Consider the following 25,782-nt stretch of genomic DNA (forward strand, 5'->3'; position numbering starts at 1 on the left):
AAGGTAAAAAAGGACTTAATTGTTCAAGTACAAGAATCAGACAGAAAAAATTGGATTCTCTCCTCTTCTACTTGGGGCTACCACAAACTATATTTTTAATGTGTATACCTATATTGTTTTAAGTGGCCAACATGACATGCACGGTTACAGAGATGATGTGTACCATGGCACCACTGTGGCAAAACTGGGAGGCAACGAAGATGCTGCTGCCGGCATGTGGTGGCACAAGCAGCATTATCCCTGCACTTCCCCCCATTATTATTATTATTATTATTATTATTATTATTATTATTATTAATTTATTATTTATTCGATTTCTATACTGCCCTTCCAAAAATGGCTCAGGGCGGTTTACACAGAGAAATAAGAAATAAATAAGATGGATCCCTGTCCCCAAAGGGCTCACAATCTAAAAAGAAACATAAGATAGACACCAGCAACAGTCACTGGAGGTACTGTGCTGGGGGTGGACAGGGCCAGTTACTCTCCTCCTGCTAAATAAAGAGAATCACCACGTTAAAAGGTGCCTCTTTGCCAAGTTAGCAGGGGTTTATGTACTTGCTTTCTCCCATTATGTGCTTATGTGAGAAATGTGCTTGCACAACCAAGCGTCAGCAGTAGTGTCATTGTAGCCTTCTAGTTATGCAACAGTGGCACTGTGGTGCGCACCATCTCCATAATGATGTGCATCATGAGAGCTGTGCAATTGTCTCCAAAATAATATCTGTTCAGATTAGAGGAATGTGGGGACAGGGGGTATTTATAAGGGAGGACTGGCAGATGGGAGAGAGATTCTTAATCTCTCCTGCACTCACATCTTTTCTCTGCAAATGCTCTCCCTCCAGCTGCTTTTCACTCAGCATTCCTTCTGGTTTTTGGTCACCTGAAGCTGGCCAGGGAGTAATTAAAAGCTGCCACAGGAGAAGGAATGGTGGAGATGGCAGGAATGGAACTCTTGAGCCTTCCTTCTCAACCCTGTTCCCCTCTGCAAGTTGTCTTCACACTCCACATTAACATTATGAGGAAGACACTTGTTTGGGAACTTTTATCTTTTTACAAAAAGAGAAAAGTTTTGCTCTTAAATATGTGAAATTTCATTCATTCATTAATTCATTCAATTTGTATACCAGTCCAAACTGGGCATGTGTTTGCAATTGCTAACATATGGATTTTACACTTGCCAGGGAGTCATATTCAGTTGAAAATACAGGTTTGCCTCTGCATAACATATGAAATAATCCTCAATATGTCACTTTCCTCTAGCTGTTAATGATGAACATGCCCTTACTTGCCTGGGCACTATTTTAACCTGGTAAGAGTCCTGGGCTCTTGCAAGCCCCAGCGCCTAACCATGGGGAGAATATTATTTCTGATCCAGGTTATACCATGTTTATTTTAATTAGGTATCATTAGTTAAAATGATTTAAATTTGGTATCTCCCTGATACTGAACAGACCAACTCCAAAGCTTTCTTTCCATATATATATATTTATTTATTCGGTCATTGACCAGCAAATCTTTCCGGAGATGGATGACAACGTAGCAGTCAATATTAATCATGATAAACGGAGCCTCCATGTTCAGGGGCAGTATACCAGCTGCTAGGGACAAGCAAGAGGGAAGGGCTCTTGTCTTCAAGCCTTGCTTATCAGCTTCTCACTGTCTGGGTGGCCGCTGAGGGAACCGAAATGCTGGGCCCTTGGTTTGATCCAATGGAGTTCTTTCTTATGTTCCGAAGTGCTTTTGTAGCTTGTTTTGGCCTCTGCATATCGCTGTAGCGTTAGGACGAGCAGCGGAAAAAAGCCTCTTTCTTTCTCCCTTGATCTGACCTCCTGGAAGAAGGGGGGAGGGAACCAGCCACCAGCCCAAGCACAGAAGCGAGCCTGTGTCAAAGCCCACGTGCTCACCGAGCCCCGGCAGAGCAGCAGCGGGCAAAGAAAGAGCTGGGCCAAGGCGCGGAGGAGGCCTCTTCTCTCGCTTAGCTGGCGGTTCTTCCTCCGCCCCTAGCAAGCTGTGCAGTTTCCCCCCCTCCTTCTCTTTCTGCCCCCACATCCCGGGAAAGAAGAGGCGGAGGAAGAAGAGGAGGAGGAGGAGGAGGAGAGACAGCCGGGCAGATCCTGTCTGATCGCCATGCCGGCGATGTGTGGTTTGTTTTTCTTGCCGTCCCCCGGCTCCCATCATCTTCCTGCTGCCGGTTAGCCTAAACTAAGCCAAGGCAGGGCGCCCACAGAGCAAGTGTGTTTTGCCCTTGGGGGCTCTGATAATGGAAAAAGTGCCCACAGAAATTTCTGGCGGCGGCGGCGGCGGCGATGGTGGTGGTGCCGGCGTCCCTCCTCTTTTTTTTTCCACCAGCAGCCGATCACTATTGTGTGGGAGGAGGGCAGGAGCAGCAGCGGCGACAGGGATGGACTTGATCTTTTGGATTTCTTGCTAAAGGGAGCAGCACAAACACCCAGCGCACCAGACCAGAAGTGAGGCAGACGCAAGAGGAGCCACCGCCGTGGTTGCCGCCCCGGCTTGATGCCTCATCGCCTCCCCCAGCAAAGCCGGCTGCTTCCTTTCTGAAGAGGAGCCTCTCTCCTTCCCCGCCGCCGCCTGTCGTCTCCTCCTCCTCCCCACCTTGCAGCCTCCCTGCTGCGGCAGATGTGTTTGGGGTCACCGCACAGCTGGGACTATGGTGAAATTTCCGGCGCTCACTAACTACTGGCCCCTGATCCGCTTCTTGGTCCCGTTGGGCATCACCAATATAGCCATCGACTTCGGGGAACAGGTAAGAGGCCAGAGCCGGGTAACCTCTCTCTCTCACACACTGTGATTTGTTTTTAAAACTCTCCTTTTCTAGGTATTCCCCTTGGAGATGAAGTCCTCGCTGGGGGTGCAGCGATGCAAATAGCCTGCAAGCTCGCTACGGTGGGGCTTGGCGAGTCTATTTTTAGGCTCTCTGATGCTGAGTGATGACAAAACGCACAACGCGCTTCTCTTCCTGGGGAGTCCAGAAACACTGACGGCTGGCAACAAAGCACCGGCTGTTATGTTTGCATGTCAGAGGCAAGCCGGCTTGCCTGTTCTAGAACATGCAAGGAGCAGAGAATAGTCAAAACATTCAGGCGCGGGGCTTTGGCACCCATGTCAGGTGGCGGGGATCTAGAGCAGGGATGAAATGCAAAGGAGAGACGGGGACTCGCAACAGACCACCTTGGGCTTGATTCAGAGCACTTAGTTCTATGTGCAAAGCAGTCATTCGTTTGCCTGGAGCTTTTGATGCTTTCGTCTTTGTTATTGTTGCATTCAAATGCTGTTGCGGGAGGGGTCTGCTTGCTACGGATCATGCTTTTTGCTGCTTTCCATCAGCAGTGGTGCAGTAAGGGCAGAAAAGCCGCTTATATCACGTCATGCAGGAGAATTATATAATTTGGAATTTTATTAAGTAATGTTTATAGTAAATTTAGTAGAGTGCCTATGCTGGTTTGTGTGTTTGGGTGGGTGCTGGGTGCATTATTATCTTCTTTGTAGTTATTAAGCCTCAGAAATTTTCAGCGGTGAGGTGGTGATTATGGGTGTTCTATTTTGCAAAAGCAGGGTGGGTGTCAAATATATACATTCACAAGACTTACCTAGCAAGTCTCACTGAATTCTTTAGGGCTTATTCCCAAGTAAGTGTGCATAGGATTGTAACTTCAGTTGCTAATCTCTTCTGCCCATCCCCTTGAGGGATGCAGTTATCACTGTTTTGGGGTAGGGGGTGCAGATTTTGAACTTTTTCACACTCCCCCCATATTTTTATCCTCACTCTTCTCTTCCCCTACCCCATGCAGCCTCATAGAAAGCAGGTGCTGCTGCTATAACTCCTTTAGCTCCCAGTGAACCTGTAGGGGGAAGGTGTCCGTCTCTGCAGTTCTTGCTGCTCAAAACAAAATGCCAAACATGTCCTTGGCTGACTGAAGATGCTGTGTAATGGCTTTGGGGAAGGGTGCTTTTGGGGTGGGGAAAGCTGCATAGGAATTGCTCTGCTGAATGCCTCTTTTTAGAGGCCTTGCTTGTCATGACATGTATAAGTTTTGCCTTTTGCAAAATAGATCTTTAAACCATGTTGTGTCCTTCAACCCAGTCTTTTAAATCTTAGCTATGCCTGTTATCTTTTAGTCACAAGCTTCAGTTTTGGTAGATGAGTGAATAGTTTTTGGTAGCCTGCACCAACACTCTGCAGTGAAGAACTGTGTGCACTTGGCCTGCATCTTTCTGCTTCCTTTGCTCTGCACTGGGGTACCAGCACAGATACCTTTAGTTGTGTCAATGAAACCATTGCAATCAGGGGTGGGAGGGGGGGCATGGAGTCGGTGTTGAGTGTGCTCTCAGTATTTGAATCCATAAGATGAACTCTTCACACACTATGATATATATATTTTTTAGGCCAGTAACTACCATTTCTTAAGTGCACATGTATAAATGTAACTTAAGAAGATGTTAAACCTGTGTTTGAAGATACACACACTGTATCAAACAGTACCCTTGTTAGAAAGGAAGAGCTCTGTGACTTCTTGAGCTTACATTCTATGGCTGGGGTGCCCACCTTCAGTCCACCAGCTGCAATTGGACTACAACTCCCATTGTTCCCAGCCATAGTAGCCAGTAGTCAAGGTGATGGGAGCTGTAATCCAACAACAGCTGGAGGTCTGAAGTTAGGAACATAGGAACATAGGATGCTGCCATATACTGAGTCAGACCATTGGTCTATCTAGCTCAGTATTGTCTTCACAGACTGGCAGTGGCTTCTCCAAGGTTGCAGGCAGGAATCTCTCTCAGCCCTATCTTGGAGAAGCCAGGGAGGGAACTCGAAACCTTCTGCTCTTCCCAGAGCGGCTTCATCCCCTGAGGGGAATATCTTGCAGTGCTCACACATCAAGTCTCACACTCATCAGTGCTCACACATCAAGTTGGGCATCTCTGGTCTATGGGAAACTTAGGCTTGTTGCTGTATGGTGTGTGAAATGGCCCACATGTCTTTGTGTGCCTATTTTTTTTAGCTTCAGGCATCATAGTTTCCTCAGTTCCTTGACATTCACTTTATTTAGCATTTAGTGCTGGTGAACTGTAGAATCCTTGGCCTCAGTGTGTTGTTGCTAAATGGATATGGCAGCATCACTGTCTAGGCACTGTACCTCTTGTCTGAATCTGTAAGTACTCTCTGGGCAGCAGTTGTGCTAACCATAGTTAAGAACCCAAATCATGGTTTGACCTTCCAGGTGTGCAACAGGCAAACCATGGTTTATTCTATTTGTCTGCTTTTGAGCTGGGTCTCACGATCAGTGAGACCCAGTTTCTGCAGCAGAGAGGGGAGAGTGGGCTAAGCCTGCTCTCTCTGCTCACAATCAGAGCAGGAGCCCTGGGCGGCTGGATCGGCTGCCCACACGATTGCCAGCTCCATGACGGAGCCGGCGGGGGCTGGGGAGCTCGGGGGCCACATGGCCCCCGGAAGCTCCAGTATGCCCTGTGCGAGTGTGCAGGGCATACTGGGGAGGCCCCCGGAGCTGGGAGGCAGCTTTTCGCCTCCCCTCCGGGGGTCTACTCGTGAGTAGCCGCGGCACGGAGCCGCGCTGCGGCTACTCACGATCGGGAAGCCCAGGTTTGCAGAGTGCTCACTCTGCAAACCCGGGCTTGGGGAGGGCTACAAAAGCGGGCTAGCGGCTTGTAAGCCACCGGGCTCGCCTGTGAGCCTGGTGGTTTACACAAGCAGCAAAAATTGGGCTAGGCTCTCCTAGCCCGATTTTTGCTCCTCGTGAGAATAGCCCCTTCGTTTTCCATCAGCTCAGGACCCGGTTTTGTAAGTTCCTAGATTCACTGTGGTGCAGATCTCCATGGTGCAGTAACCCCTTGAGGCAGAGCAACTCCAGTTTCTATGGTGCAGTAGCCTCTTGAGACTAAGCAATGGCCCCTAATTGATTTGTTAATGGTCTGTGAATTAAGACATAGTGGGAAACACAGCACAAACTTTGGTTTGTGAAGCAGTTTAAACCCATGATTTCAGGTCCTGGTTTATTTACCTCAAACAAGCCATGGTTTGTGGACAGGCTCAGATCCAGGCATAATATGAAATCATGGTTTAGCAGAACAAACCACGGTTTCCCATTCTGCCTGTACCCAGCCACTGTATACTGAAGGTGGCCATACTGGTGGTTTATACAGCTTGTGGGTAGACAAAGTTCAATTGCTGGTTAGTTTAAGAAAGTGAGTGGAATAATAATTTTAAAAAGCCACTAGGATGCCTATATGTTTGGGTTGTGTTGGTGATGTACTTTCTATCCCCTTTCTTATCCACATACTGGGAATGAGTGAGCCCTGCGCCATAAACACAAGAAAAGTCCATTGTTTACAAGGAGATTAATCCAGAGTACCTACCTCCTGGTTTTCATAGATTAGTATCTCCACTTCAGCTATTAGAATGCATGAGAGTGAAAAAGATCCATCCGTTTACCAGTCCAGTTGCTTTGAAATGATAGTACAGGGTGTTAGAAATGTAACTAATTCTCATTAACTGACCTTGAATGTTCTCAGAGGAGGAGAATGTGGTGTTAGCAGGGGAGCATGGCTAGGGTATGGAGGAAAGAGCAACAGCAACATTGGAAATAAATGCTACAGAGTTCTCTGGGTGGCCTCTTATATATAAGATATTCAGCTATGCCTGCTATATACAATACATGCAAACCTCTTTTTTTTAATTGAAAAACTGGATTTTTCTTTGAAATAGGATAAAGGTAAATGTACTTGAAAGTGGCACAATACATGCAAAGCTGGTTACATTTTTCTCACCCAAGCCCCTTTAAGTAAATCATGGCCCAATTATAACAATTTTCTCTGCAAACATGTATTCATATTGGGTTATCTAGGACAGGGATCCTCAGCGTTGGGCCCCCAGATGTTCTTGGACTTCAACTCCCAGCATCCTCAGCTGCAGTGGCCTTTGGCTGGGGATTCTGGGAGTTGAAGTCCAAGAACATCTGGGGGCCCAACGTTGAGGATCCCTGATCTAGGGGACTATTTTAAAGGTAAAGTGTGCCCTCAAGTCGGTGTCGACTGCTGGCGACCACAGAGCCCTGTGGTTGTCTTTGGTAGAATGCAGGAGGGGTTTACCATTGCCGCCTCCAGTATGAGATGGTGCCTTTCAGCATCTTCCTATATTGCTGCTGCCCGATATGTATTTCCCATACCAGCAAGGATTTGAACCGGCAACCTCTGGCTTGATAATCAAGTCATTTCCCTGCTGTGCCATTAGGTGGTTGGGGACTGTTGTAGTGACCTAATAATCCAAGGTTTCTTTTTCTCCCTTTTGCTCCCCAGAGAACAGTTGTCGATTCCAATGAACAATGGATTGAATTTTATGTATGTCTCAAGGGAAGAGGGAAAATATTTTTCATCTGTACCCACTTTGCTCTTATTCCCTTTTCATTCTGCTTAATGACGAACTTCGTGCAACAAACACTTGCAAACTCCTACAGCAACAGCTGTTGTTCTGTAAAAACAACACTGTACCCGATTTGGTTTATTCTAGAGCAACAAAAATAAATGCCTTTTCAAGAAAGAAAATGACCCCCGCTTTTTAATACACAGTCCTGAGCAGCTTTTGGGTTCTGGTAAATTTAAGGATGGAGTTACTGAGGAAGCTGCATCCCACTATCCAGTTTTATCTGCTCATCTGAAAACACAGCAAATGCATGGAGGCAAGAATTTGGTATAACTCCTTAAAAGGGTGACTACCAACTTTCCACTATTCCCAATTATCAGGCATTTCATATAAGAATTACCTGGCTGGCCAAGGTCCATCTTTCCAGCATGCTGTTTTGAGAAGAGGCAGTCAGAGGCCTCTGGATGCTCATAAGTATGTCATGATGGACTTCAGTTGTTACTTGTCCTCAGTTTCTGGTATCCAGAGGTATACTGCCTCCATACTAGGGATGTGCGAACCAGTTCGAATTTGAACCGGTTTGAATTCGAACCAGGGTGGTTCGAAGGTTTGAATTCGAACCGAACAAGCCATCAGGTTCGAGCTGCAGATTTGAATTCGAACCGAACCAGGGGGTGGTTTGAGTCGAACCAGTTCGAACTGGTTTGGACATCCAAAAATTGGTAGGATGGTAGCTGACACCCAGGGGTACTTGCCACCCAAACCCCAAAGCAATTGGACACTCATACGATTTTTTATGAATTTTTGAAAATTATTTTTTATTTTTTTCTCATAGGGTATAATGGGACTTGAACCAGCCCATTATACCTTATTGTGGAGCACCCATGTGTGCCAACAACCACCCAAACTCTGAAGCAATCAGACAGTCCTACGATTTTTTAATGAATATTTGAAATATTTTCAATTATTTTTCTCATAGAGTATAATGGGACCAGAACCAGCCCATATCCCCTATTTTGGAGTGCCTAGGGGCACAAAAGCGGGGTGGGTGGTATACAGACAGCGGTGCCTACCACCCACAAAACCCCAAGGCAATTGGACACTCCTCTGATTATTGGTGAATTTTTAAAGTATTGTTGAATTCCTCATAGGGAATAATTAGGATTGCAGCAAATGTATAGCTTCATGTCGGTGGGAAAGGGGTGTTGTAGAGAGGCGTGTCGTGGGTAGTAGTTCCTAGGGTGGGCAAGGAAACTATCAGAATTATTTGAAAGGAATTGGGCAAAGGGCTGATTTTTAAGTGATTTTTGAAGTTTATGCGTCTTTAAGGTTTTTCTCCATAAAGAAGCATGGAGGTGTCAGCAAATGTATAGCTTCACGTCAGGAGCAAAGGGGTGGCCTAGAGCAGAGTGTGGTGGGTGGTAGTGCCCAAGGCGGGCCAGGAAGCTATCAGAATTATTTGAAAGGAATTGGGCAAAGGGCTGATTTTTAAGTGATTTTTGAAGTTTATGTGTCTTTAAGGTTAGCAGATGAGAGTGGATTCATGGTTTGTCATTGAAAATCTTATATGCTACCAAAGAATCTAAGCTCAGAACACTTCAGAAACAACAAAACCCAGTACCCCATGGGTTAGCAACCCATGGGGGTGGTTGGCACCCTCTTTGCACTAGACCACCACTCACTCTGGGCCACCCCAGCACCCCACAAGTGGCTTTAAGGTTTTTCTCCATAGGGAAGAATGGAGGTTTCAGCAGCCCCATAACTGCACTTGTGGGGGTGCTGGGGTGGCCCAGAGCGAGGGTCCAACCACCCCCATGGGTTGCTAACCCATGGGGTTCTGGGTTTTGTTGTTTCTGAAGTGTTCTGAGTGTAGATTCTTTGGTAGCATATAAGATTTTCAATGACAAACCATGAATCCACTCTCATCTGCTAACCTTAAAGACACATAAACTTCAAAAATCACTTAAAAATCAGCCCTTTGCCCAAATCCTTTCAAATAATTCTGATAGCTACCTGACCCCCCCTTGGGCACTACCACCCACCACACTCTGCTCTTGGACACCCCTTTCCCCCCGATGTGAAGCTAAACATTTGCTGACACCTCCATGCTTCTTTATGGAGAAAAACCTTACAGTCACATAAACTTCAAAAATCATTTAAAAATCAGCCTTTTGCCCCATTCCTTTCAAATAATTCTGATAGCTTCCTTGCCCACCTTGGGAACTACCACCCACCACACTCCACTCTAGGACACCCGTTTCTCCCTGACATGAAGCTATACATTTGCTGCAATCCTCATTATTCTCTATGAGGAATTCCAAAATAATTTTAAAATTCACCAATAATCAGAGGAGTGTCCGATTGCCTTGGAACTTTGTGGATAGTAGGAATCCCTGGTTGTCTACCACCCACCCCACCTTTGTGCCCCTAGGTGCTCCATAATAGGGGATATGGGCTGGTTCTGGTTCCATTATACCCTATGAGAAAAATAATTAAAAGTATTTCAGATATTCATTAAAAATCATAGGGGTGTCAAATTGCTTTGGGGTTTTCATGGTTGTTGGCACCCATGGGTGCTCCACAATAAGGAATAATGGGCTGGTTCGAGTCCCATTATACCCTATGAGAAAAAATAAAAATAATTTTCAAAAATTCATAAAAAATCGTACGAGTGTCCGATTGCTTTGGGGTTTGGGTGGCAGGTACCCCTGGGTGCCAGCTACCATCCTACCAATTTTTGGATGTCCAAAACGGTTCGAACCGGTTTGGATTCGAACCGAACCGGGCAAACCGGTTTTGTGCACATCCCTACTCCATACTGAAGATCTGTCTAGTTCTGTTAGGTATGTTTAGGATTCCTTAGTCTGATAGACCTATACTTAATGAATTTGTCTAATCCTTTTGAAAAGCCTCTTAACTAGTGGCCATTGCCACTTCATGTGGAAATAATAATAATAATTTTAAATACATTATTATTTAGGCTTAAGCCCTAAACGGCTTACACCCTGGGTATCTAAGAGAGTGTCGCTACGAACCCCACCGCCCATTGAGGTCATCTGAGGAGGTCCGTCTCCAGTTACCTCCAACTCGTTTGGTAGCTACACAGAGACGGGCCTTCTTGGTCGCTGCCCCAAGATGGTGGACTGTGCTCCCTGCTGAGATACGATCCTCCCCATCTCTGGCAATTTCCAAAAAACACCTTAAAACCCATCTTTTTGCCCAAGCTTTCTCAGTTTCCTAAAAAAAAAATTGAGTTTTAATCTGTGGTTTATTTTTAAATTGTTAAATTGTTTTTAAGTTTTTTGTATATGTTTTAAATTGGTTTTATGCTATTGTTAACTGCCCAGGGATGAAAGTTTGAGGTGATGTACAAATTTGATACATACATACATACATACATACATACATACATACATACATACATAAAATGAATTTAATAGGTTACCCATGTGTTCAACAGGGTAACTATTGAACTATATCAACTATTGTTTGTTTGTTTTTAAATGGGGACAGCAGTTGTATACAAGTACTACACTACCAATATTGTTAATTCCTGGAGGACCAAGTGTGACAGGCATGATTAGTGCTAGTGATAGTAGTTGAAGTAGTTCCTCATACCATGAGGAACCATATAAGGCAGAGAGCAGCATCATATGTACAACCAAATACTGACTGTGTTATACTTTCTGTTGTAAACATCTGTATGGAGAGTGTTACAAACCAGTGTTTTTCTTTGATGATGATCAAAGAAATCTGCTTTTCAACCAAAAAAAAAGTTCTCAAAGTGGTTTACATAGAAAAAGAACAATAAACAGATGGTTTTCTGTCCCCAAAGGGCTCGCAGCCCAAAAAGGAATACAAGGTAGGCATCAACAACAGCCACTGGAGGGATGCTGTGCTGGGGTTGATAAGGGCCAGTTGCTCTGCTCCTCCTAAATATAACCACTTTGAAAAGTATTTCTTTGCCCAGTTTGCAGGGGATGTGATAAGTAGTGTTCTTACTAAAGTAACCTTGGGAAGAGTCATTCGGTATCAGGGATTCCACTGGAAGCAAATACATATATAGACACATACAGTTCATCATTTAATAAAGGAAGATGGAAATAAGTCTTCGTATGACAGGGCACAATTTAAATTAGTTAGCTGCTTCCATGAGATCCTGTAGCAAAATAAAAATTAAAATAAAAAGGTCATTTTCTGTACAGCCCCCTCCCCCAGCATATTTTCTCAATTAGGTGTCAGAAATGTGTCTGAAATATTCAGTGTCACACAACCTTTCACCATCTATCATAAAATGTGTTCTGAATTTCAAAGTTTTTTACTGGCCAGCAGTGTTCCTTCTAAGGTGTGTGCATGTGCGCACATGCACACGTTTTTTGATGTCTGCTCAGTTAATTTTAGATCCCTCTCAGACTGAACCAGGAAGGTCTCACTCTGAATATATGTGCACACACACTGCCTTGATACTGCTGCCCAGAACAAAACTCATTCTGCACATGGATGAAAAAAATCTGAATGCTGCTGGTCAGGAATGTAAGAATGATGTAGAAAAAAATAATCCTGGTATTGTACGGAGCTATTTATATGGGCTTGATGTTGGTTACATGTTTAGGAACTAGAGGTCTGATTAATATTTTTTAGAGCTTGTTCTCGCGATAATCCGTGGCACGCATGCTCCTGGTTTTGTGATGCAAGAACCTGGAAATATAGGACTTACAATTGCGCCCAGACCACTTTACCCCAGAACAACCACCCCAGAACAAATCCTAGATAATCCATCTGAGGTTGATGTTTGCTGGGCGCGATTGTAAGCCCTGCATTTCCAGGTTCTCACAGTGCAAAAGGGGAGTTTGTGTGCCACTTGGATCTAGGATTCCCACTTTCCTGCCAGCCTGGATCTTCATGAGAATGTGCCTTTAGGATTGTAATGTTAGCTTTCCCTGAATAAATGCCCCACTTGGCTCCTGAGAAGGGTAAGTACAGAAAAGTGTTTAGAGGTAGCAAAGGATTCAGTGTGGCAAAAGACAAAAGGAAGAAGGGTCAGAGTTTAAAAAGCATATCAGCTTTGTCCTCTGTAATTGTTGCCCAGCATTAGCTTTAGATATTACGGATTACCATCTTCTTCTCTCCTTTGTGTGTGAGAGCAAGAGATGGAAAGTTTCTTCTTGTGTTGTTGAACAAACCATAGTTTCTCATTACATCCAATCACAGTGGACTGTGGTTTGCAGAAATCAGTTCGTTCACAAAACCACTTTACAAACCCAGATCAAACTGTAGTTTAATATTCTGGTTTGAGAATGATCAAACTACAGTTTGATTCTAGTTTGTAAAGTGGGTTTGTGAATTATCTGATCTCAGCAAACCACAGTTCCCTATATTTGGACTGAATGGTACTCCAGTGTTCCTAATAGTGGGGAAGATCTCTCTCTGAGTACAGCTTTTGTCTCTTCAGACGAATGATCTAATTGTGGAGGGTGGGATGGACTGGGATGGGGAGCAGGGCCTATACGCTGTGCACAGTTACAGTAAAGTCTGAACTGGGCTAGAAACAGTGTTCCCTCTAAGGTGTACGCGTGTGCGCTCTCTCACATGTTTTTTGATGTCCTCTCAGTCAATTTTAGATTCTGCTCAGGTTGAATCAGAGAGGTTCCACTCTGAATGCACATGCGCACAGACTGCCTTGATACTGCCACCCAGAACAAAACTTGTTCCACACACAGATGAAAAAAATTAGAGAGAACACTGGCTAGAAAGTTTCATCAGTGCAGTATGGCTGTGACATCACCATATAAAAACAAATCATAACACTGAAGCTTATTATAAGGAAAAAACTGAGGCCTATAAACCTTTTAATGTGGAGAGAAACCGGAAAGGAATCCCCCCCCATCCTAAATTGGCTCTGTTCCAGTTAGGTTGTGCCAGTTTGGAATAGTTCTCCAGAAGATATTCTGGAATTCATCCAGTAGCAGCTAAAATATTCATATTTGGCCCATAAATGAACATTGAAAAATATGAGGTCTTCTCAGAAATGCAGATGTATTAGCTGGAGTGGAAGGCAGCTAAAGGTTTTTGGTAGTAATAGTTGCTCAGGCAGTTTTTTTGTTTTTAATTATCTGAAGCAAATGAAGAGGTAGGAAAGGGGATTGGAGAAACTGACAGAGTAAGTGAACATTGGGAAAGGTTATGAGAGATGGAGCAGCCTCCCTGAAAGGAAAATAAGGTTGAAGGAATCGAGGGATGGTAGGCCACAAAGCAAATGAATACTTATCTGCCATGCCGGTCTGTTGGTTGGGTATGATTCCAGTAAGGGCAGCTGTTTGCAGACCCAGTCCAAATAGTAATGCAAAACTCCATGTGGTAGAAACAGCCACATGTTGTGTTCTTTAATGGCTGCTGTGTCATGATGTTTTCTTAGCCTGGGTTCACTTCAGGCTTCCTTGCAACAACTCACTCAAGTCCTGTATTGATTTGGCCACCTTTGTCTGGTCCAAGCCCTGCCCATCTTTGTTTGGACCACATTTATCTACAGCTGGGTTTTCTGTGGGGCACTGCCAGAGCCTGTGGTATTCCTCATTTGTACCATTCCTTACAGCCTGCTTAACAGGAATTTATGCCTCAGAATGTGATGTGCAAAGCAGTGCAATCCTATTTACTCAGGGATATGTTTGATTAAGTTCAGTGGGACTTCACTCCCAGGCAAATATGTATAGGATTGCAACCTATGTGCTTCAGTGCTAACACAGGAATGTATATGTGTGCCTTTGCATACAGAGTGATGTGTACACCTCAGAGAAACTGTGTAAGAATGAAGTAGAACAGGTGGATGGGGTCAGATGTTTTCTTTTTGATGGAGTTCATGAACCAATTTTGAGACTGGTGGCAGTATGGCCCCTAGGCCTGGGCTAAGGACCGTTCCCCCCCTCAGCTGTATAGCATGATGGGATGGAGAGATATTCCATAGCAGAAGCACTCTTGCAAAATGTTGAGCCAAATCTTACAAGAATGAAAGCAAGAGGGCTGCACCATTTCTCTGGCTTTTACTCTAGAACTGATACTAGAAACATTCATTGTATTAAAAATCTACACTGAGAAAAATATGATCAACTTTCACACCCTTGATTTCTTTCTTTGTGTACATTTATGGGAGAAAATATTTTTAGTGTGTCTTCTAATAGATTTATAGGTCACATAGGTAATTAAACATGTTAATCTGTATTCTGTATAACAAGAGAGAGATTAAAATTGTAATGTAGTATGGTGACAGAACATTAAGTTGAATTTTACATCATGATGTTAAGAGTAACTTGGAAAAGCCATACATTAAAAAACAAAACACAACTATTCTGTGCCTAGTCTAGCAAATTCCTATAGCTTGGTAAATTCTGTTGCATATATGCATCAGGTATGAATGAATGGATCAACAGCTTAAGTGGCGCAGCAGGGAAATGCTTGACTAAAAAGCAGAAGGTTGCTGGTTCGAATCCCTGCTGGTACTATATGGGGCAGCAGCGATATAGAAAGATGCTGAAAGGCATCATCTCATACTGCGTGGGAGGAGGCAATGGTAACCCCTCCTGTATTCTACTAAGGACAACCACAGGGCTTTGTGGTCGCCAGGAGTCAACACCGACTTGACGGCACACTTTACCTTTATGAATGGATCATTAAATTACTTTAAATGCAGAAACATAGAAAAGAGTGCCATTTATGTCTCTGCTTGAGTTGCTGTCCTAGACTTGCTTCCTTTCAATTAAGAGGCAAACCCAGACTCATCAGAGGCATAGATAGGCTCTTATGAGGATGGGCAGTTCTTATTCCGAAGTAAATCGTTTCAAGCGTAAATGTGAAATTTACATCCAGTTTTAGGTCAGTTATTCTCAGCTATCTGAGAATCACAGTTATTACACTGGTAATTATTACACTGGTAATAACTGGTAATTTACTGGAGAATCACAGTAAATTGACACTGTTTCTCACAATAGTACTGTTTATTTGGTTATAACTGAAGTTGCATGCAAAATCATACACACATACACACAGAGCCCCTGGTGGCGCAGTGGTAAAACTGCCGCCCTGTAACCAGAAGGTTACAAGTTCGATCCTGACCAGGGGCTCAAGGTTGACTTCCATCAAGCCTTCCATCCTTCCGAGGTCGGTAAAATGAGTACCCAGAATGTTGGGGGCAATATGCTAAAATCATTTATGATGATTATATGCTAAACCGCTTAGAGAGCTCCGGCTATAGAGCAGTATATAAATGTAAGTGCTATTGCTATTGCTATATATATATATTCTGTGTCTTTCTTAGCGCTAGGAAAAGATGTTTCTTTGTCACTTGGAAGAGGTAATGAACTTTGCAGTTTTGCATTGCATCTCTCTGAGGAGTTATGGGTTTCTTGTCATCTTATCCTTTGAAATACCGAAATGGGATTTTTTTGTTAATGTGCAACTAGGTCACTAGATTACATTTCCTTTGGTCCGCTTGTACTTGCTGAACTGTAATGTTACATTCTGTTGCTATGTCTTGTGATAATGCGGGGGTAGGTGGGGGGGCAGGGATAACAGAAATTAGGACAAAGATAGAAAAAGAGTGTGCTGTGTGCTGGGTAAACTGAGCTATACCATTATGGACACTAGGAGCTGGCCCAGTTTGGTTTACCTTTTCTTATTATTTTCTGGGTTAGCTACCTTCGTTCCTTTTTTAGAAACACCATTCTTATCTATTCATGGGTGTTTGGTTGTGCTCTCAATCACAAGCCTATAGTACTGACTACTGTTCTGTGTATTGTAGCCAAACTTGGCAGTTGGTCTGTCTTTGACTGTCTCAGTGTCCCGTTGGACACACATAATCCAGCATGACTGCTCTGAGCCACTTTATGACACACTTGTGCCTTACCATGTAAATAGCTTAATGGCTTTATTCATGACAGATTCCAAGATGGCGGGTCTGTCAACAGCTGTTAGCCAGGATGACTAAATGGAACCTCCATGTTCAGAGGCAGCATGCCTCTCAATACCAGATGCTCAGGGTGGCCCACAGAAAAAGGCTCAACTTATTCATTAGATGCATCTGGCTGAACTCGATGGACCCTTAGTCTGACTCAACAGGTTTCTTCTTAAGTTGTTGTTTTTTGACACAGCAAATGTAACCATCCGCTGTCTCATGATTGTGCATCTTGCTCATATTAATTTCAGTTGGTCCTTGAATGTGAAAAGCAATGATTTCTATTAATGTCATTTGGTTTTGCAGTAGATGGCTTCTGTAAATGGGAGCCTGATTCAAATTGTTGGACATGGTGCTGCACGCATCACTGCCTTTTGTACTATAGGAGATACGTAGGAAATGATGAGTCTTTTATAGCTTTCCTGCTTGAGGGTAGTATTCCTGCCATTACTCGGAAAGTGGCGGGCTTCTGTGCGGCAGCTCGAAGATTGCGTCAACTTCTAATTAATAAATTCAGTGCTGCCTTATAGCTTTCTTGTTCTAGTATAGTTGGGTTTTGAGACTGCTGACTAGTTATCCTTTTTAATTGTTATTTATGTCTTTTATTTAATGATATATTCATTTGTCTATTTTATCAATTTTTGAGTTTTAGTAATTAACTCCCTCCTTAAGATTGGGAGGTTTTTGGTGGTTTCAGTATTATAAGTGGTATTATGTTTTTATTTTAAACTGTGTTATATGTTCTGTTCTATTCCTCTGTTGTGCTGGTCATAGACTGTAATAAACTTTGAACTTGATGAGTCTTTTATACTGCACAGATGGGTGCTTTAAGGGAATATTGCAGAGGCCAGTGGGACTCTCATACCTAGCAAGTAGCAGTACATATATCATCCTAAAAACTATGCTCCCTAATCTTGTTGGTTTATCTTCACAGTTAATTTTGTTTTCCTAGCTCACCAGTTTATTTGATATTTATGAACATCCATGGCTGATCTCCTTGGCACCTGAGGCTTTGTTGGAAGATACCAACTTCCATGCCACATAGTGTATAGGGTGTGCTATGCACCAGCCCCCTCTCCATCCCAACCAAATCCTCATCAACCCTGATCTAACCCCACCTGCCCAATTCTCCTTCATGCACATGGATCCAACCCATCCCATATCAACTAACCCCCCCCTTCGCCCACCACCACATATCCCCATCTCCTTACTTGGTAGTGCCTGTAGCAGCTTTTTTATCTCCTCCTGCCACTCTCCCTGCCTTTTGAAATGAGGTTGGGGGAGGCAGGACATGGAGCAGAAGAGAGTGTGTGGAGAGTGCCACGCTTCTTTCCACTTGGTGTCACGCTTCCTTTTTAAAAGGCAGGGCGAGTGAGACCAGTCACAGGTCACATGGTTGTAGCAATTATGACTCATTCTTACCACTTCTTGGTGAGTATAGCAGCTCAGAAGATTGGGATTTCAGTATTCCTTTCTGGAATTGGGAACCCAGACATAATGGGGCTCTTGGAAAGCACTTCATTTTCCTTCCAAGATTTTTGTTGGCGATATTCTGGCTGCAATATTTCCTGCTAGAATTGCCATGGGTGAATGCATGCTGTGTTTGGAGTACAATGGAGTTATGAAAGAAGATGACTTGGGTCGTTGAAAACATTTTGTCAAGCATTTCCCTATGTACCTTGGAATACTGTAGCTAAAGGAGATACATAGAAAATGCTGTCTAGGCCTGACTTTTTTTTTTTTTTAAAGCATGTGTGAATTTTAAGAAGAGTCCTGCTTGATCAGATCAAAGGTTCATCCAGTTCAGCATCCTGCTTTGCACAGTGGCCAAGCGGATGCATCTAGGAAGCCTACCAACAAGACATGAAAGAAATTGCCCTATCCCACCTAATGGTGCAGTGGGAAATGACTTGACTAGCAAGCCAGAGGTTGCCGGTTCAAATCCCTACTGGTACGTTTCCCAGACAACCCCTATAGCAGGCAGCAGCGATACAGGAAGGTGCTGAAAGGCATCGTCTCATACTGTGTGGGAAGAGGCAATGGTAAACCCCTCCTATATTTTACCAAAGACAACCACATGGCTCTGTGGTCTCCAGGAGTCGACACCGACTTGACATACCTTTACTGCTGTTTCACATCAATTGGTATTCTGTGGCATCCTGTCTCTTAACCTGTTAACCTTATAAAGATCTTGATATGACTAATAGCCATTGACGGACTTGTCCTCCATGCATATGTTTGTTCCCTTTTAAAAGCCCAACTACACCAGTGTCCATCTACACCACAACTTGTGACCGTAAATTCCTATGGGTTGTATGAAGAGGTACTTTCCTTTGTTTGTTTGGAATCTCTTGCCAATCAGTTCCATTGTTTCACATTGTCAATAGTAAAACAAAACAAAACAAAACAAAGGGCTTATACTATAGGTGAGAGCTGCACACTTCTCCCTAGTAGCTTTCCTTTACAATGGGATGCTGGCTGCAGCTGAAGTTATGCAGCAGGCCAACAAAGGGGATAAATGAGATGGTGCCAAGAGGAGACCTGGCACAGATTTCTAACAAAACAAAACAAAAATGTTATCCATAGTGTATGCCTTGACAAACTACAGGCGTCAAGGCACCTAGACATTTGACCGTGGTGCCTAGAGAAAACCAGCTCGATGATTGCTCCATAGCAGTGCAGCACGCCTGTTCACTGTTGGTGCCCCTCCTGCTCTCTCTTCTGGCACCGCTCCCTCTTTTCTGAGTCCTTTCAGGTGTGCCCTCCTTCACCATGTTGGCCATGTAGCTTCCTTTCTCTTTTTGCATGGAGCAATATTGCTAGAAGCCACCATATTACGACAGTTGCTGCTCGGTCTACGCATAGAGGGCTCTGTGCTTGAGGGGGCAGTGACAGGCAGGAGGTATTGATTGCCATGTCTTTGGAGTTGGAGAGCACGTGTGTTTGCTGGCTGAGAGGGAGCGAGGAGGGAGGTCAGCTATGTGAACAGTTGGGCATGCTGCGGAGAAGAGGAGGCTCCGGGCTGTGCATTCCTTCCCCTCCATGAACTAGCCTCTGCCTCTTCTTTCTTCCCATCTCTTCCTTCTGGGGTGTACTCTGACACCTGGCACTGGTGCTGTTTCAGCCTTTTGCACTCTGTGATCTGTCGGTGCCATTGCTGGCCCTGAAACATGTAGTTCTGGCAATGGATAGCATATACTGCATTTGTAAAATAAGTATCTTAGATATCTGTGCTAGGCTTCCTCTGGCCTTCTTCTCATTCACCTCCACTGTTTGCCTGCTCCATAATTTTAGCTGCTGCTGGCATCATATTGATGAGGAGAGCCACTAGGGAGAAAGCAGCTGTTGCCTTTGTAGTCACAGCTGGCTGAGCCTTTTCTTGCACTTGAAGTCCCAATGCACTTAGCCTCTATCTCATGATTTTTATCTCTAACATCTATTTAGCATAACAGGCTGTTTCAACAGTTTTAGAGCCTTTGATCTTTAGCCTTTCTCTCTCTATTGCTGAACCAAGAGTATTGAGACTAACCCCTCTCTGTTATTTATGGCTTCCTGACTGACTGCCAATTAAAAAACAAACATTTAGCAGAAATGAAAGTAAAATGATCAGTGAGAGCCATTTTGAAGCCGAGAGATGGAGCATTTCCAATCATTTAATTAGCTGGGGAGAAATTTCGCCCTTAATGTATTTATATAGCTTTCGGAATGTTGATGCAAGGAAGGAAGATAGAGATGTCAGTGCTTGAAGGGTGGCGATGCAGAGGTCGTGGAAGGACAGGCCAGGCAATTGAGCTCGCTAAATTTAAATGTTATCTTGGGGCCTTGCAAAATGATCAGCTGAGGTATACCAAACTGCATTCCTTTCTGTTATACTCCAGAAAGTCCCTTTTCTAGGGTTGCCCCAGGTCTATGGAACATGCTTCCTAATGAAATTAAACCTTCCCCTTCTCTGCATGTTTTTAAGGAGGACCTGGAAACATATGAATGTTGAATGTTTTGACAGGCATTTAGATTATAGTTTTACAGTTTTATGTTTTAGAGTTTTTATCTGTATTTTAAACTGTTTTAATGGTGGTGTTTTTAGATTGTGAATCGTCAAGGTACTTGGGTATGAGGTGGTATAAAAATGTGTTAAAATACATAAATATAGGGCCTGCATAAGTACAGGCCCGATACCAAACTGTGTGTTGGGCTGTGACCAGAAGTTTGACTGAGAAACTTATATTAGCTGCCTAACTAAGACTTTAAAATATGGGTTGCCAAGAACCTGACTGATCACAATGCATTTGGCCTGGTGGGTCACAAATTGTGCAGGCCTTTTTTTTTTTTTAAGTGGCATGTCATGGCTTGGAGGAAGCATAGCCTTGCTGTGATGATTGTCATGCTTCTGTTTGTCCCCTCACGCTTTCTGTTTGTACACTCTAGTACGGAAAACGGGTGCATGTAGCCTCTGAAGTATTAAAGGGTGTGTATGTGTTGGGGGATTTGGCTCTTTAAAAGGTGCTTGATGCGTGCTACTTCACTGGAGCTATACAGTGGAAAGCAACTAATTTCCAGAGTAATGGAGAATACTGCTTTATCAGAAGACAATGGATACATGGTGGAGTAGGATGGGTGAGTGTATTGGGGCAAGGACAGAGTGCTGCTTTTCGTTGTTTACATCATGAATTATATCCGTTAATGTCTGATGCTGATTTGGCCGATGTAGTTGATAATCACTGCTGTTTCTGTGACTGCTGCTTTTATAATGTTCTGTTACATTGATTAGTGGCTTGAATTCATTCTCCCTCCCTCCCCCCCCCCCTCTCTCTCTCACACACACACACTCTCTCTCTCTCTCTCTCTCTCTCTAATTATAACTAACTAACTAATGGTTAGCTTCTTGTGAACCTATACTGCATGTTGCCACAGTTGCCACAGCAGTGAAGGTGATTCTTGAGAGAGAAGTATTGCATTTTCCCAGGTCCAAAATTCAGCCTTGAGTGCTTGCAAAATGAAGAATACCTAAAACCAAAGCTCAGCCTTTAGGAAAGAATGTGAAGGCTATGCACAAGGAATGAGAAACAAATGAGCCTTAATTGCTCAGTAAACTGGCCTTGTGGGGAATAGTCTGTTGTTACTCTGGAATTTGTGAAATGAGACAGAGTAATCTTTAGTGTTGCTCGAGATCTTTAGTGTTGCTCCATGTCTTCACAAGACACCCAGGAACTATTGACCTCCTGATGCGCATTTGTCCTCAACAACAAAAGCTGTGTATTCCACCAGCTTTTTAAGCGCTTCATGTGTACAAATAGTTTACAGCCATGGTAGTTTCTCTTGCATAATCCATTGTGTGAATGCACTTCAAGTCTCCTCCCATGCTGAAAAAGAAGAAGTGTCCTTTAAAGAACTGAGGATGACAGTATAGATGTTCTTTGTAGACTTTGATTTAGCAGTCCCTTATTTTCAGACCTTTTCTTTCCAGCCACTAAAGCATGACGACTTCTCTACATTTGCAGTTTTGTTTTCTGTAAGCAGCTTGTGAGATATTGACAACGGTCTGTTGGTTAGGCCCCATTCCAGCATTGTAACAGGCTCCAAAAAAGATTATCTAGGAAAGGTTGTACAGACCTATGTCTATTGAGCATTTAAGGCTCACTTGTTTCTCATTCCTTGTGCATTCATTTTACAAGCGTTCAAAGCTGAATTTTGGACCTGGGAAAATGCAATGCTTCCCTCAAGTACCACCTTCGCTGCTGTTCTGACTATGGCAACATATACTATATGTCATATAGGTTCACAAGTAGACCTGTGATCTATTATTCTATCAAAGAATAAACAAGCTCACTGTAGAAAGCAGGAGGAGTCCCTCTTTTGGCAAGGCTTTTGGAGGGAAATCTCTTCAAGCCATCTGGCTGACATTTGCAAATTATTTTCTGTGTGTTTGGACAATGAGCAGACTCCTTAGAATGTGGCAGTATGTATTTTTATGTTATGGAAAACACTTATCAGGATGTGTGTGTATTTGTGGTGGAAGTGTTAGGGGAGTATCTAAAATAGGCAATAATGAGAAAATTGAAAGTTGAGGGTATATATTCTGTTGCAGGTTCTTGGATCTTTCTCAAGGTTCCTTAGCTGGGATCTAAGACAATTAGGAGGTTGGAAATTGATTTCAAGTTGTAATATGGACTGATCCTTTGAGCTGAAAGTTCAGAATTTCAAAGAATGTTATGTATGCTGTAGTTGCAGTTGTTTGTCTTGTAGAATAGGGATTGGCAACTGGTAGCATGTGAGCAGGACCACCCCCCTTGGAAAATTCCCAGATGGCTCTTGGGGTGATGTTAGTTACATGGATAATTTGCATCTTCCCACTTCCTCCACCCCTTTCATTAGGGCATTATTTTGGCTGTATGACCAAAGTGTGGTTCGTCAGAGTGCATCATACACAGACCGTTTTGGATCTCCTAGTTTCATGTGGACCATGTCATACAGTGACTGCAATACATTTGTCTGAGCCTTCCCAAAGGTTGAAAAGTGCTTGGGAGCCAGTCTGGGAATGGCTATGTTATCGTTTATTGTTTTTATGAAGGAGATGGATCCAGCTTTGTGCAGCTCCATGGGATTAGCAGATCTGTCAAGACACAGCACACACACACACACACACAAACACACACACACACACACACACACACACACACTCTCTCTCTCTCTCTCCCCACCGCCCCCAGCCCAGAAAAAGCAATATTAAAGAAATACGCTCTGCATCAAAATTTCATTGCCATTGTCCAGCCTAGCCCAAGTCTTGAATATTTGGATTTTTCATTATTGTGGGAGCAGAAGGTTGTGTGATCAAGCATTATTTTGCAAATGTATCACATATCTGGGAATGAGGTTTTGTTTGCAGAGCTGGCATTGTTGGGCATTATCCCAGAAACTCTGCTTGTATTATTCTTGATGTACTAAGATATACCTATTTTAAGAGAACCACTTGCAGCAGCTTTCATTTATACCGGCTGTGACACATTGTAATGGTATACACATGTTTCTAACAAAAGCTTGCATTGCAAAGTGCAGTAAAAATTCTATGACTCTTACATGTCTAGATAACCAGAGATTGACAATCATAAAACTATTGGAAATAGCAGGCTTTAGTTTGAGTTTGGCAATAACTCAATGAAAAGGAGACCCTAATGAATAGGAGACCCTAAATGTTTTTCCAATTTTCTGCTGGTTCATTCAAGGAGCATGGGTCTGGGAAATCTTTGGCTGGCATGAAGGGCTGTATGGTTCCATGTGTTTAAAGTCAAGAAAAATATATCCAGTCTGACAAGAGGAATGGCTAGAATATACTAGGAGAGAGCAAGCGATTACTGGGAAAAGACGTTATCTATTATTTCTAGTTCTGTAGGCCGCTTCTAGCTGCAAATTCCGGCAGTGCACAAGAGTTGGACAAGAAGTTTAGCCTTCAATATTCTGATACCAGGGGATCAAACTACCATAATTCCTTTATGTAGAATGCAACCTCCCTGACAGTATTGCTCTAGCAGATTATAATAATAATAATAACACTGACTGTGTAAAATAATAATAATAATAATAATAATAATAATAATAAAAAATAAGTAATAATAAATAATAAATAATAATAAATAGAATAATAATAAATAATAGAATTTGGACAGGTTAGCATTAGAAGAGGCATTTTCCAAGGGACTCACTATCTCCTCTGTTGTTTGTAATTGCCATGACCCCACTTTCACAAATATTAAACAAAACAGGCCTCGGATACCAAACATCTAAAACATCAAGTCAAATCAACCATCTGCTGTACATGGACGATCTGAAGTTTTATGCAAAGTCCCAGTCAGAAATTGAATCACTGCTAAACACTGTCCGTGTATTCAGTAGCGATATAGCAATGGAGTTTGGACTAAACAAGTGTGCTGCATTAATAATGAAAAGAGGAAAAATAACAAAAACAGAAGGAATAGAACTGCCCAGTGGAAGCAACATCAAGAACTTGGAAGAGAAAGAACCTTACAAATACTTGGGCATTCTCCAGGCTGATAACATCGCACACACTGAAGTTAAAAGAAAAATGGGAAGTGAATACATCAGGAGAGTTAGAAAAATCCTCAAGTCCAAACTCAATGGCGGGAACACCATACAAGCCATAAACACCTGGGCTATACCTGTTATCAGATACACTGCAGGAATAATAGACTGGACCCAGGCAGAGCTAGAGACGCTGGATCGTAAGACCAGGAAAATCATGACCATCAATCATGCTCTGCACCCCCGCAGTGATGTCGATAGGCTCTACCTCCCTCGCAGCTCAGGCGGAATGTTGCAAGTCCAACAAACAGTAGAGGAGGAGAAAAGAGGCCTTGAAGAATACATCAAGGACATTGAAGAAGATGCACTTCAGATGGTCAATAACGCAAAACTATTCAACACCAATGAAAGAAAGCAGGCCTACAAGAAATAACAAGTCAAGAACCAAGCAGAAAAATGGAGAAATAAGCCCCTGCATGGTCAATATTTGCACAATATAAGTGGAAAATCAGACATCACCAAGACCTGGCAATGGCTTAAGAATGGCAACTTGAAGAAAGAAACAGAGGGTTTAATACTGGCTGCACAAGAACAGGCACTAAGAACAAATGCAATAAGAGCAAAAGTCTAAAAATCCACCACAAACAGCAAGTGCCGCCTTTGTAAAGAAGCAGATGAAACCGTGGACCACCTAATCAGCTGTTGTAAAAAGATCGCACAGACTGACTACAAACAAAGGCATGACAAAGTAGCAGGGATGATACACTGGAACATCTGTAAAAAATACAAGCTACCTGTAGCCAAAAATTGGTGGGACCATAAAATTGAAAAAGTTGTAGAAAATGAAGATGTAAAAACATTATGGGACTTCCGACTACAAACAGACAAACATCTGCCACACAATACACCAGATATCACTGTAGTCGAGAAGAAAGAAAAACAAGTCAAAATAATCGACATAGCAATACCAGGGGATAGCAGAATAGAAGAAAAAGAAATAGAAAAAATAACCAAATACAAAGATCTACCAATTGAAATTGAAAGGCTGTGGCAGAAAAAGACCCAAATAATCCCAGTGGTAATTGGTGCCCTGGGTGCAGTTCCAAAAGACCTTGAAGAGCACCTCAACACCATAGGGCCTACAGAAATCACCATCAGCCAATTACAAAAAGCAGCTTTACTGGGAACAGCCTATATTTTGCGACGATATCTATAATAACCAACAGTATTGATGATAAAATTCAGCCATCCCAGGTCCTTGGGAAGGACTCGATGTCTGGATAAAACAAACTAGTCAATAACACCTGTCTGACTGTGTAAACAAGAAATAATAGAATCAAAGGAAGGAATACCCCATTCACCATTTGTAGCAAATGCCATACCCAGATACTGAAAATTCCTCACT

At 43.1% G+C, this 25,782-nt stretch overlaps 1 protein-coding gene across 1 annotated transcript in view; it reads left to right on the forward strand.

Annotated features, from left to right (window-relative positions):
* Window positions 1-1,900: 1,900 nt before the first annotated feature.
* The window catches only part of ANKH (ANKH inorganic pyrophosphate transport regulator), a 144,078-nt gene continuing 120,196 nt past the window's right edge, over window positions 1,901-25,782 (forward strand). Inside the window, exon 1 of the mRNA XM_053313617.1 lies at window positions 1,901-2,770. Within this exon, the coding sequence (XP_053169592.1) occupies window positions 2,675-2,770 (96 nt within the window). The 5' untranslated portion in view covers window positions 1,901-2,674. The remainder of the gene's footprint in view (window positions 2,771-25,782) is intronic.

The sequence above is a fragment of the Hemicordylus capensis genome, chromosome 4 (genome assembly GCF_027244095.1).
Source record: "Hemicordylus capensis ecotype Gifberg chromosome 4, rHemCap1.1.pri, whole genome shotgun sequence".
Classification (NCBI taxonomy): Eukaryota; Metazoa; Chordata; class Lepidosauria; order Squamata; family Cordylidae; genus Hemicordylus; species Hemicordylus capensis.